Genomic DNA, 14,280 nt, shown 5'->3' with positions numbered 1-14,280 from the left:
ACAAAACTTAAAATCATCAGATTGCAGGAAAATATTTAGTTATTTCCTGAATACAGTTATATTTATTTGTACAAAACTTAAGAAAGTTTTAGAATTTTTTTTTATCCTTCCAATACAAAACAATGAATAACTTTAGTAGTGCTTTAGTCCAAAGATTCGTGAAAGATTGAAATTGGGTATAAGACAGGCCGTAACTTTAATTGTTTGAATGTAAGCTATCTTTTTTGTATAAGGGTAGAGACCTTGGATTACAGATGAACTTGGATTTCGACAGGAGCTTTTTTAGATACAATTTTTACATTAGACATTTAGCAAAAGTTTAACGTAGGAAGAATTAAAAACTAAGCCAATTCAAACGAAACGCACAGCAACAACATTAAAAAATCAATATTTATTTCTGATAAAAAAAAATGGTATAACTGTGCTTGAAAACGTCTAACGCTGCCAAATTATTTGCTCTTTGCATAAATTAATTTAAATTAAACTGGTACAGTCGAACCTGGATAAGCGAGAAACCTCCATAAGTGAATGAAAACACCAAATCCCAAGCTTTTTGAAGCACAAAACCTCGTTAATGTGACAATGTAAAACCTCTATAAGCTTGAATCATTTTCCAGACCAAGGAAATTAGAGAAAATACCAGTTTTGTATTGTAATGTTGGTACCAAAAGAATATTGGGTTACCAAAGAGCAAATATCCACAGTTCCATATTGAAACTCACTCTAGAAGACTTTGAACTGATGCATCAACTGGTTTCTTATAAATCAGTGGATTTTTATCATACACACATTGAATATTTGCATTTCTAAATCACTTTAATGATTTTATATGTTGCTGACCCCCTATAAAAAAGAATCTGGTTAAGTTAGAAACCTCTTTAAACGAGTTTTGTCTCTTGGGCTTTCACTTATCGACGTTCGACTGTAGTCAGTTTCATTATTAAATTTAAAACATTTGAGTTTTGCTTGTGAATGTAGCACACGCTGAAAATCACATATTGCTCCGTAATTAGTTAAAAATACGATTCAAACTTGGTTTGTTTACTAATGAACGAAAATAAGCGTTGATAAGATAAATCTATATTGAAACTGTCAAAAACTACTCTTAAATTTAGAAATTTATATAAAATATTTGAAAAATATTCTTGAAATTCCGTGAAAAAATTTTAAACACGCAATTTTCCCGGTGAGGTGCCAAAATTCCCGGTTTTTTCCCGGTTTCCCGGTGACGCGATGAAATTCCAAAGTTTTTCCCGGTTTTCCCGGTTCGCTAGCAACCCTGTTATTAAACTTCCAACTTGTAGAGAAATTTTGTAGCTTGCTAGAACCGTTTTACGGAAATTTTCAAGAAAAATTGACTTTTATCGCAAAAACTTCTTGAGCAAAACAGAAATAAGTTCAAAAGATCTCAAATTTGGCAGAAATACTTGAACAACCCATAAGGGTCCGGTTTTGATCTGCGAAAAAAGCCGAAAAGTGAACTCGTCTATTACACATACATGTCGTAAAGGCTTATGTCAAGCTACAAATCAAATGGTAGTATCCGTGGTAGTATGTTATAGTACATTATATAAATATGTAAATTATAAACAATTTTATTTGCTGAAGATTTGTGCCCAAAATCTTTGAAAGATGATTTAACATTAACAAAAAAATCTTTCGGGAATGGTTCGACTCCCAGTTATAAATGTTCTATAAACGTTTACGATTGCTACATACATCTAGCTCTTTAGGTTATCTTAAAATGAATTATGAATTCAAAGGAATCATCGACTACTTTGAAATCATAGTTTCATACAGCCAAGAGGTTCTTCAAACCTTTTCTTTGAATATAAGCATTATGATAACCTATGGGTGGCCAACCAAGGCCCGCGGGCCTCTTGTGGCACTTGGCTTTTTATTAGTTTCGCGAAGCTTTTTCCTGAATTTGAAATTCTCAAGCTCATTTGTTAGCTTTGATTTAAATCGACGAAATTGGCAGTGAATAATGACTGTATTCGTAAAAAAATTAAACATTTTTAAATTGGACGAATTCATTACAAATTTAGGTCATACAAATTTAAATCATTTTTTTCCTTATTTATCCGCGGATCGTGAAAATGGAGAATGGTTCAGCTTGTTCTTTCAGTGAAGAAATATCTTCCTAAATTCGATGCTGCGATCCCTGATTAGTATCGTAGCACGTGTAAGTGCATTAAAGCCGCCATACATTATACAAATGCGTGTGAAATGAAAATGCATATATGCTAGCCCACACATATTTCGCGCGAACACAAACGATCGCAGGCGAAAACAGCAACTAAAACAAAAATAAAACACCTCTACCCCGGCTAGGGTTGAGAAAATGGCCAGAAATTTGTACCGGCCGCACTATACACCATGCCACAGAGTGTTGTTTGCACAACAAATTTCGATCCTGATCGATTTTACTCAGACCGTCTGAATGCTCATTCAAACTGTGCCATACACGATGCAAATCGTATTCAGAGCGACAGAATTTTATCGATTTTCGTCGCATTTGTACAAATGTGGTGTAATGTATGGCCCGCAGTTTGCAGCCCCGTTGAGAAAAGAAAATGCGCTGAAATTTAGATTAAAACGGGTTTTAAGTTTAAGACATGCCAAACTGTGACAACAAACAAATTATGATCTTCGGAAAAAAGCTGAAACGAACCTACCTTGCCAGGGCATTTACCATCTTTGGTTTGAATGGCAAAAATATAAAATTATGACCTACTCCAAACAACGTACATTATCTTTCAAGTATTGAAGAACATATAAACAATTTTTTGCCTAGTCTTGGCATGCAATTCCACTGAAGTATGTGTTTGAATATGTGTGGACACGACATCAACAGGCAGTCGAAAGAAAAATGAATGATTGAAATAGCTTAACAACTCCAACTTGACTTATATTTAGAATTTATCTTGGATAGGTTCTTCAAATTTTTGTACTGGTAAACTTGGTAAACTTCGAGAACTTTCATCTCTCTAAAATTTACTTCTAAGCAAGAAATCAACTGGATCCGGGGTCGAATTGGTATCTTGGATCTCAATGTTGAAGTTACTACACTCATACTCAACAATTATACATTTTGAAATAAGGCTCAACGTATTGTTTCATTTAATTAGTGTTGAAGTTGAACATTTGCTGCATATGTGTCGCTTTGAAAGGAATTGTTACCAAGTTCAAATTATGACACATTAAATATTATGTTTATTTTTGAAAAAAATTGCATAACAATGCACAATGTAGGCTTCATGTTCATCTCACTTGAAAGAAACAACCATTCTTTATGAAAAAAAAACACGAGGGTTTGAATGATCCACACCGCTTTCTGATAAAATGACTCTTAACGCCTCATTTTACCCGATTTTCCCGATTTATTTTGGGTGTAAAGGTATAATTCCGATTCTAGCAATCTTTCTGGATACAAAAACGTCATATAAACCATATTTATCTATGTAAAAATGTCAGCTGAATCGATTGGTGCAACACTTTGTTTTGTGAATAACTTTTGAATGCATGGATGTAAATTGATGAAATTTTCAGCGAAGTTACCTGGTTTACATATGCAAATTTGTTTGATGTTTAATCAAGTGCTTTTCGAGATAGCGTCTAATGACATTTTTTTTCGACTTTAATTTTTGGGCAATACGTGCGCTATCTGTAATGCTTACTATGAACACCTTTTTTTCAAATCAAAACTATTTTTGATTACGTTTGCTGTTTCCTGAAGCTTGTCCTTCAAAATAAATGTGAGACCTATTGAAGTGCATTGCAGAGAAAACGGTAGTCTTCTTTGTATTTTTAGAAATTTATCGTATCAATCGTTATGAAAGACTGAGTAATTGGCAGTGTCTACAGATCGTTAGCCTCCTCAAGTACCAGACTTTGAGTTTTTCTTTTTTTTTCCTTGTTTATCTCCGGGAACCGCTAAAGAGTTCGTTTTGCTTTCCATTATAAAAATTTTCAATATACCTCTCAACAAGCAGGCCAAATATTTTACGCACGATTTGACCACCGTATTTGGTTTATTTTACCGGTGGGCAGCTTTCTACCTTGTATAAATGAAGCCAGCCCTATTTATAAGTAGCTTACACTTGTTAAACAGGACTTTTCACGCAATCATTCGTCATGTAACACTGTATCATTTTTTGTTAAGTTACAGATACCAAGTGTGTTCTACAGCTCACAAAATCCACGTCTCTGAGAATTTAAGATTGTTTTAAGGGCGTTCAATCATGTAACTTCCTCGTCTATGACGTCTAAGTTGAGTTAAAATGTCGATTCAGACGTCTTTTAACTGATTTTAACATCTTCTAACTTTCTATCCATCTATAAAAAAATCATAATCTTAAGATGTTTCTTAAGATGTCCTTACTAAAAATTTTCACCAATAAGGCTTATACATTGATTAACGATCTTAACTTGTTCCGGTTAATGATAAAGTTATAACATATTTCGTTATGTTGGCTTGGTAACAACCCCTGTATCAGAAAAACGAATCGTGTAAGTTTCTACAAACCCATGCTAAGCTAAGCTTGCTAAGCAAAGCCTAAATTTCAGGATTTATAAAAAGTTGGAAAGTGGACCAATAGGGTGTCAAAATCAAAAAGACTCAATAGTGTACATCAAATTTTGTGGTTGATGATTTGGCAAAAAAATTACATTTAGGAGTAGAGAAGGGAAGTTGCAAATAAGTTTACAATGATTGCGGCCCACTGATCCTCTAACTATTTTCAATTTCATTGAAGAAAATAAAAGGTATATTGAAAAATATTAAAATTAGAGAATAATAGTTACTACTTTTACCCAATTTTCTCAATATAGGTATTTATTTCGAAATTCATGATACAACTTCAATCAATTCAGCCTTTCATACAAGACTCACAGAACAAAAAAAAAAACAAACATCGAAAAGTGATTGAAAATAATTGCTATGAATTTAAAACTGATTGTAAAACTTTAATAACATAGGGGAACAGTCTATGTTAAAAAAAAAACTAATTTTAGACGATTTAGTCGTCCTGAATTCAAAGCATTTGTCATATTTTGTCTACCAGTTTTGGTGATGTAGCTTGAAGAAATTTCCCGAGATGCACCTGCGCAATGTTTCGTCATCAATTCAAGGTTTAGAAAAAAACCCAGCTGCACAATGCTCTCTCTCTGATACAGAACCTCAATCTAGAACTAATTTAATAGCGTCCATGGATGAAAAGTCTAAATGGTGTCATCGACAACATTGTTCAATTCCACAAGGCTCATATTTCGATTTAAAATATAGAGTCGAGGGGTCCACAAATAGCACTATGCCAAAAATTTTTTTCTTAAGCAGGGAGATGCAACATTTTCATACCACAACACTTATTCAATTTTTATTGTTAAATAATGTAAGTTATCATTTAATAATAACAAAATGATGATAACATAGTTTTTTTTTTAGTTTTTGATTCCCATAGAAAATTTCAAAAATCGATGCACATTTTTTTTAATTTTAAGATGCCGTAAAAACTTTTCTCAGAAAAACGGATTGGCTTAATGATCACCTACAAATTTTATATTGCTTTTATTACCCTATACAAGCACTGATGGTGTAAAAATATGTTTCTAACAATCACCAAAAATATGACGTCATATTTTTGATCATCTTGATTAGTGATGGCTGGATATCGCTAGCAAGCCAAATGGAGTGATGATTTGATGATAATTACTATGAAAAATTATGTTTCAAACTATTTTGTTTTTTTCTTTCTTTTATAAATTGAAGAGGAAAAAAAATCAATTTTTTTTAAGACAAAAATCATTTTTATTGTACTGCCCAGTTTTGCAAAAACGTGGAGAACAAAGTTTACAAAAAATTACACCAATACACACAAATACACAGGCATCGTCAGAACTCGTCGAGCTGATTCGATAGGTACCTATAATGGTATATCTAAGACCCATAATTAATGATCTCCCAAATCGACCGATAACTATACCTTTCTGTAAGAAAGGCAAAAAACGAACACAAACACATACAGGATCTCAATGAAAATTGATGTTACCTCGAAGAGATTCCTTTTTTCTTAAATCTAAGCGTAGATCTTTCGCAGATATGATTACAAATGCTTAAACCACCAACCTACAGAAAGTATACTATGTATTCCCGTAACCGGGATTCGATCTCATGCCCGCTGGCTTAGAAGGCATGAAGGCTATCCTCTAAGCCGCGGGCTGCGGATCAAAGATAAACAGTTGACAAATTCTAACTCAACACTATAAGCAACTCAACAAATGTTTTTAGATGTAATTCGGTTCAAGGAATTCCAAGTTTCAACTGTTTGAGTTTTGAAGGACCTACTTTTTTGTCGACTTTGGAAATTTAATTAAACTTTTGAAAAAATCATTCAAACGTCAAAACTATTTAAAAAAATATTATTTTTTGTTTTTTGGCATTCACGACTTTGCGTTGCTGTCGGCGGACAGTTATTAAAAAACTTACCCGGTACAACTGTTCTCGAACTCACGGACAGCGGTTCAGGAAGCAACTGACGCATAAATATATTGAACTCACTGAAAAAATAGAGAAAAATGATGTTGGATTAATTTTGGATCAGGACGACTTGTATTTATATTTTCTGTGTTCATTTCATAGATCAATTTAGTTTGGAAAAAAGATTAAGACGCCTATGCTTTTGATGATATTAATGGTCCATATGACATATTCATATGATATGTTAGAGAAAATTCAAAATTCATTTTCGTTTTTTTTTTGTTAGTACTAGTACTGCATGCATGATTTTTTTATTTTCAGTATATGATTGCATTCCTCAAGATCTGTAGTTTCCACTAAATATTTTGTAGGAATTATTTTGAAGATTTCAATGAAATATGACTGTGCAATGAAAATGCGTTTTTCAGAATTATCATTTATTTTTCAATTTCAGATAGCATCATTAGTGTTTTTACAAAACTAAAGACTTTTCCTAACTCCGGAAATGGCTTTAAAGCTGCATTACGCACATGCTATAATCGGCAATGTAAGGTAATCTGCAATTCTTCAATATCCACAAAAATCAATTTCAATGAAGAGGAAGTTTTCGAGAAATCTTGTAAATGTTCGATAGATAAATGTTGGTAAAAGTTGTAAACCAGGGTTCCAAATAAATTTTAGATCAAGAACAAAGCTTTCATGGAAGCCTTAAACCCTGATTTAATAGGTTGGACATGAGTCAGGACTTTATTAGTATATTTTCCCCTCTCATGTCCAATCATTATTCTTTAAACGTGGTACTCTATCGTCTTGATATTGCTGGCAGCAATTTATGTAGTTGCGGTAAAGGTTACCATGACATCAAACATATTGTTTGATCGTGTCAGGTCCATCTTGTCGCCAGAACGAATTTCTTAGACTCCCTCCGGGCCCGAGAAAAACCACCTAACGTTTCGGTGAGAGATGTACTGGCTGTGCTAGATTTGGACTACATGTTCGAAATTTACCGTTTCCTAAAAGCTATTGATTGATTCGTCTATATTATTTTTTTTTTTTTCATAATTCCCCTTCAATTTTCTTATTTTCGTTGAAAAAGTGCTGAAGTTACTAATAGTACAGATACAATTGAAACGAAAAACTCGGAAAATTAAACTTGACTAAGCAGTTTCATCAACGAATCTGTTATTGGAAATATAGTCTATTTTACAAGAAAACATTGCTAACAGTTTCATTTACATAATAAAGAACTAAAGTTTCTGGAAAAAAGAAAAGAAATTGATTTTAGCTTTTCCTTAATGCGTGTGTTGCATGCAATGCACACAGGTTTTAAGGTAGTGAAAATTCGTCAATGAGAACCATTACTGTAATATAGAATCTCATTTCTCGAGTGAGCTTTCATTACTTCGTATGAAACATCTCAAGATTTCACAGAAAACTGCTGCAAAAGTTATTTAAACTTCAAAATTTGTATTTCTCATATAGAATATGTTGCTCCAAAATTTCGCATTTTCAAGAGACGAAAAAAAGTGATATTTTTTAAGTTAAAGTGAACTTGATCCTTTACTCAAGCAGACTTGATCCTTAATCCAGAGAGCCCTGACCCTAGACAAAAATTATGAAAAATGTAAAGATATTTAATAGGTCCATTGACTATATTTTGCCATATTAGTTTTCATTTCCCAATTCAAAAGTGTCAGACTAAGTGAATTCTACAAGTTTGTCTACTACCCTAAGTCATTGCATACTTTAAGGCGCAATTTTCTAGTTTATGAGTCTTATTTAACAGATAATTACAGGATAAGCATTAGTTATTAGACATAGATTAGTAATTTTGTGATAACCAATGATCGCGATCCATTCAGAAGAAAAGTACATCTTTATGGACTCTAGGGATCAATTAAACTCGTAACATACATTTTTGAAAAATTTATTATAATTTTTTCATGTGAGAAACATTTTAAAGTGATAAAAAAAGATGTTCAAATCAATGTTCCGAAAATCACTCGGAAGAAACCTCATGAACCGTTTCCAGTTGGAAAAATTAAAACTCGAATGCTGCTGCCTGTAGTTTCCTAGAGAGTCGGCAGAGCGACAATGCGAGATCGATGTAAACAAGATTCAAAAGCAAGAGCTGATTCGCATCAAAGTCGATCACTCAAGCTCACTACCTGGTGTATTAGAAGTGATCCAATTCGAAAAGCTACTCACTCACTCACTCAGTCGAATTCAATCAATGCGGCCTTGCATCGGTTCATATTGCCTGCGTGCTTTCTGCCATACCGGCAGACACATGCATACAAACATACTGCCTATGCGCTCAAGTGGCTATTACTTAAAAAATTACAGCAACAACAAAGCAAGAGGTAGGCAGCATTCGATCATCGATCAGTGAGCGAGTTATTTACGCGCCAGCACTAAATTTTACTTCGGAAGTCTGGACTTTCGACTTCCGACAAAGAAAAGTGAAGTACTAGATTGTCGGAAGTCTGTGTTTTGTTGCCAGTTCGTTTCTAGCGACGTTTCTAAAAATTTTATTAAAATTCACAATAGTGAGTGAGTGTATGAGTAAGTGAGTGAGCAGGAAAAGTGATTGAGTCGAGTGAAACAAAAAACTGAAAATCAGGTAGCTCCTCATTCAGTTAAGAATCTCAAGTGGATAAGGAACGCCTCTCTTTCAAATTTTATTTCTTTGATTCTCGGAGCAGCGCTGTCAAACACAATTTTTGCCCCGTTGTTGGGAAAGAAACCTTTCGACAATTTTGGTTTTGCTCTCGCTGCTGGAATCATGTTAGTATCTCTCATGCGAATTGAGTGATTTTCGGAACATTGGTTCAAATCGCATTTTATAAAAATTTTCACACAAAGTTCAATAACTCGAAAAGTAAAATTTTTCAAATTCGTTGAAATAAGAGCATTGTTGTTTTGTTCCATTTGGCATATTTTTCTAAAACATTTGATTTTTGTAAGACATTCCGGTTTCGAGATATCGTGAAGGATTCATGTATTTCTAGGGATCTAGTATCCTCATTCTCCCCTTTCTGTAAACATTAAATTATGGTTAACACGTTGAAAACAAAGATAAGAAAGATAGACTGCAAGTGGAATTCATACGTATCTGAAGTACCGAAAAGTACAGGAAAATTTATTGATCCAATGGAAAATTTGACTGCAATTCTTACCATAAATTCTATTTAAATCATAAAAGCTCAACGTATTCTTTTCACTTTTTAGAAGGCTCAAAATATCTGAAGTTGGACCAATCGACAGTAGGGAGTTTCTTTATCGAATTTCCATCCCAATTTCTGTCTTAGATTTGAAATTCGTATTGAAACATTTTCAACTTATTTAATCAAAATTTTATCATCTACTGAAGTAAATATCCTGAATTTAGCATATCATTTTCCAAATGGTCATTTTCAAATTATCATAAAAGCGATCTCATAGTTGAGTTGCTAATATCATTGAGTGATTATCTTAATATGAATATTTCTATGTTTTTAATCTTATCTTTTTCCAGATTGAATTCATTGAAATTTTCAAGTCTTGTGTTGTTTCTTCAGTTAATAAAGTTCAGTTTCATAGTTTTTTTTTCTGAATTTTGAAAACTCATGATCATTGTTTAAGGTTCTAAACTAAGGTAGCCAGGTGGACCAGTTTTATCCGGGTTTGCCCGAATATTTAATACTAAATTTTAGAACAGTCCGGCCTGGCCCGTTGCCCGGATTTCATTGAAAAATGCCCGGATTTCGCCCGGATTTATTCACTTTATTTGGCAAATTATACAAAAAAAAAAAATAAACACCTCCAAAACGAAATTTTTTGAACAAGTTTTAAAAAATACTCATGAAAGGTTTTTTGGAAACAAAATCTTGAAAGAGTTTTGATGATAAATTTTTTTTTCATTTTTTTTTATATTTGTAGAGGAATTTCTGAGTTTTGACAAAATTTGCCCGGATATTGCCCAAATTTATGGTCGTCAATTTGAAATCGAATGCCCAGATTTTGCTAGATTTTTATATAAAAATTGCCCGGTTTGTCCGGCCCTGATATGTGCTGAAAAAGTTCTGGCAACCTTATTCTAAACTCATTTGGATTCCTTATCAGACTTTTTTCAATAATAACTGATTTCTGTATTTTTCTCAATCGATCATTTTTGCACTATACCCCTTTGGCTTTGAGGGCATCAAATTAAACTTTTGTCACATTTAGAATAACAATTTGATAACATTTTTTTTTATCTGATGAGAATCATATTCATGAACATCTCATGAAAACATTTTTTGTGTTTCAAAGCATGCTTCCGAAAATCAATCATTTTCACTGAACCATGCTTGACTACATTCAGAGCCAAAAAATCAAGGCAGTCAAATTTTCCTTCTTCAACCAAATCATACAAACAATCATGCATGACAACGACGCTTCTGTATTTGAAACACTTTTGCGATACATGATGAGGTAAAAAAGGACGCAGACTATCAGCAACGAACGTCTCGATGCTGATTTCCTTCCCCTAACGACTTTCAACCTTTAGGATCATACATGATATGTATCAGTTCTGAGCGATCTATGTAGGCTATCAGATGATTTTTTATTTTTCGTTTTGCCTAGAAGGACAAAATCATGACTAGGTAACCGCAATGAACTGTCTAGCATGTGCTACAGCTTTTCTGAACATGTGGTCCTGGTATTTATTCAGATTTTTCCTTTTGAAACATTAATGATCGGCTATCAATAACGAGCATTATCAACAATGATGCGAGGATAGACGTTCGGGAATGATTGAGGGAGCGACGTTCAAAATGTATCACCAAGTATGCCGATCACCGTCGATTAGCCACGTGACGAATAGCAACGGTAGCCTCCGGTGGGGCATGGTATATCTTCTTGTATCAAGTTAGTGTTGATTTTCGACATATATTCAATGGGTACTTTTACCACGTGCGTATCACAGCACTCGGAGGTAGCATCATTCTAGCTAGAAACCATTCCTGATTGCTTTTCTTGAGCGATTTTCCGACCACTGTTTCAAAGATATAAAATTGAAATACATTTTTGGTGCAAATTCTGCTTTGGCTCTGATTGTAACTTTGAATCTCTTTTTTTATTTTATTCATATTTTGTTTCTCAAAACTTGATTTGAAATTATGATTTAGATTTGAGACAATGAATTGAGGTTCAGATTATAACATGATTTTAAGTTTTGAATTCTTAAACTCTTATATCTGTATCTCTATAAAGTTTGAATTCAATTATTTTGTTTTTTTTATTGTATGTTTCAATTCTTCATTAATCTTCATTTCTCGAAGAAGCACAATACCAGATAATCAATGATGAAATGAAAATCATTTAAAATATTTATCCGGTAATTTTTTTGAATCAAAGAATATAAGTTGGTGATAAGGGTATTAAAAAAAAGAGAATTGAATGTTTTGCTGCTCAAATCAGAGCTTTCATTTTGAGAAATTTCTTAACTCTCTCTTTCTAAACTCTTCTGCAATTTTATTTTGTATCTGTACCCAGTTTTGGATTCTTGATTTTTGTTCGAATCTTCATTAGATTTTAGAAACGAAAAGCTGCTTTGAAATCCTGGTTTAATTTTGGTTTTGCATTTCATACCAAATTTGATTGAAATTTTATCAAAAACCATATGTATTTACAACTTTTAGATAATAATTATACGAATATGAAAAACATTAAAACAGATTCGAAGTTCTTTAACTTAGTTACTATGCAAAATTTAAATATAACAAAGCTGGCGTTTCAAAATTGAAAACTCGGATTGAGATTTATCATTTGAAATTCTCATTTAAATGCAAGTTCACAATTTGAATTAAAAATGAATATAAGTTGGTGATGTACTGCAAAATCCAAAGCTATATATTTTTTGAGCTTTCAGTACATCTCTGAAAATTTTTGAACGAAAATGTGTGTTTTCCATACAAAATTAAAACTCTAAAACTCGCGCTAATTCAGGACTAAGTGAATCGCTTCTAACATTTTAGTGCTAAAGAGATGTAAAAATTTATAAATTTGAATTTTTCTCACAAAACTTGCCGCGGTCTTTTTATATTATTAATTTGTTCTTATTTCAAATAAATTCCAGATGAGGAAATAAAAAAGAGATGATCAAATAGTTCCTAAAACCTGGCTCGCGAACATTTCGGCAAAATTCCTTTTGTAGGGTTTATGTTCGTCTCTATCGCATTAGAAAAGATAGACAAAACATGTTTCATAACTCTTAATTTGGCATAAGAAAATTACAGATAGTAATAACGTATGTGAGGTTCTGAATGTGTATAAAACACCAAAATATAGATGGCCCAAGATACCCCACAAAATGTGGCCCACGATTCCCCACAAGCAAAGATATGCAAATTGGTTGCGTCTGTGTGACTTACTGGTGTTTCATCAAAAATTTCTTTTCCACGCGAAAGAACATGACAAAACTATGATCATAAGCGTATGAGCATATTTTTGTTATGAACTTCCACGGATGCAATTTTGCAGGGGTTTGTTTAATTATGTAAGTACCTACATTTTTCTAGGCTACGCGCGTACATTGGTCAACAACATATAGAAAAACAAGCTTACGCAGAGCGACGACGATGACAGTTGGATTGGGATTTTTATCTTAACACACAGCTGAGATATTTAGAGTGGCCCACGTAATTGACACACACAATTTCCCAAGAAAACTTTGTAAAATACCCATTGAACAAATTTTCTAAAGAGCTAAGAAGATTTTTAAATCTACCGACAAACGTAACCATTTTCTTGATTTGTTGAAACTCCATAAAATTCATTAGATAGAAATAAGCTATTACCCCATGTTACATGTTTCCACACTACTTTTCTAACATCTTTCATTATTTTTTTTTCCTAGTGATATACCGGAAGACGTTCTAAACACCTATTGCTGGATCCATTCGACATACACTGTTGTGGACGCGTTCATGAAAAAACAAGGGCAAGAAGTACCATTTCCCGGAGTCGATAATTCACAAAGAAGTGGAACGCTTACGATAAGGCATACCAAATATTATCAATGGGTAGCATTCACATTATTTTTTCAGGTAAGCATTGCTGGATAAAATTTTATAAAACAATTCTTCTAACGTTATCCAACATTATTCACATTACTATCTCATTCATAAGTCTGATCAACATCACTCTGTTTCATCACATTTCGCACATTTTTAACGCAAAATCTATAACATAACATTTTAAATATCGTCGTGCGATGTTCTTGAGTTGTTTTCCCGTTATTCAACTTACATAAAAAAATAACCATGCCGAAATGTTTGCAGATAGCAAAGGTGTAAGTGTGCTAAATTCTGTTGAGAAGTATTGACTTAAAAAATGGATCAACGTTGTTGCAATTACTCCTATCAAAAAAGAAAAAAAAAGTTGTTGCAATTGAGTACTATCATAAACAATGTTACCAAAATAATCAAATTAGCCTAGGGTTACCATATCCCGTGACCCCCAAAAGAGTACATTGAGATCATTTGTCCGAAAAGTCAGGAAAAACGTTAATAAGTAGAACCCGCTTATCCAAACTCCAGTTTTCTAAGCTTGCGAGTTATCCCAGTCATAAGGTTGACACAAGATCCAAATATTTTTAGATCTTGGCGCCCGGATGGTATGCAAAAACATGTGCAATAGAACCCCGCTTACTTGAGGTAGCCGAAAGAGGGACCACCTCGGATAAGTGAAACCTCGGTTTGAACGAAATACATTGACAAACCCTATCCTTTTGCTCTGGTATTGAATATCATTCAAGCGCATAGCTCGGTTCTAAC

The 14,280-nt window shown here is 33.2% G+C and overlaps 1 protein-coding gene across 1 annotated transcript in view; it reads left to right on the top strand.

Moving 5' to 3' along the window:
* Window positions 1–13,551, top strand: part of LOC129759188 (innexin unc-7-like) — a gene marked incomplete at its 3' end in the record, with an annotated part of 41,135 nt that extends 27,584 nt beyond the window's left edge. The window contains exon 5 of the mRNA XM_055756595.1: window positions 13,362–13,551. Coding sequence (XP_055612570.1) covers window positions 13,362–13,551 — 190 coding nt within the window. The remainder of the gene's footprint in view (window positions 1–13,361) is intronic.
* Window positions 13,552–14,280: the final 729 nt, after the last annotated feature.

The sequence above is a fragment of the Uranotaenia lowii genome, unplaced genomic scaffold (genome assembly GCF_029784155.1).
Source record: "Uranotaenia lowii strain MFRU-FL unplaced genomic scaffold, ASM2978415v1 HiC_scaffold_119, whole genome shotgun sequence".
NCBI lineage: Eukaryota > Metazoa > Arthropoda > Insecta > Diptera > Culicidae > Uranotaenia > Uranotaenia lowii.
The sequence above is the reverse complement of the archived record's forward strand: the minus strand, read 5'-3'. Positions and strand labels throughout refer to the sequence as shown.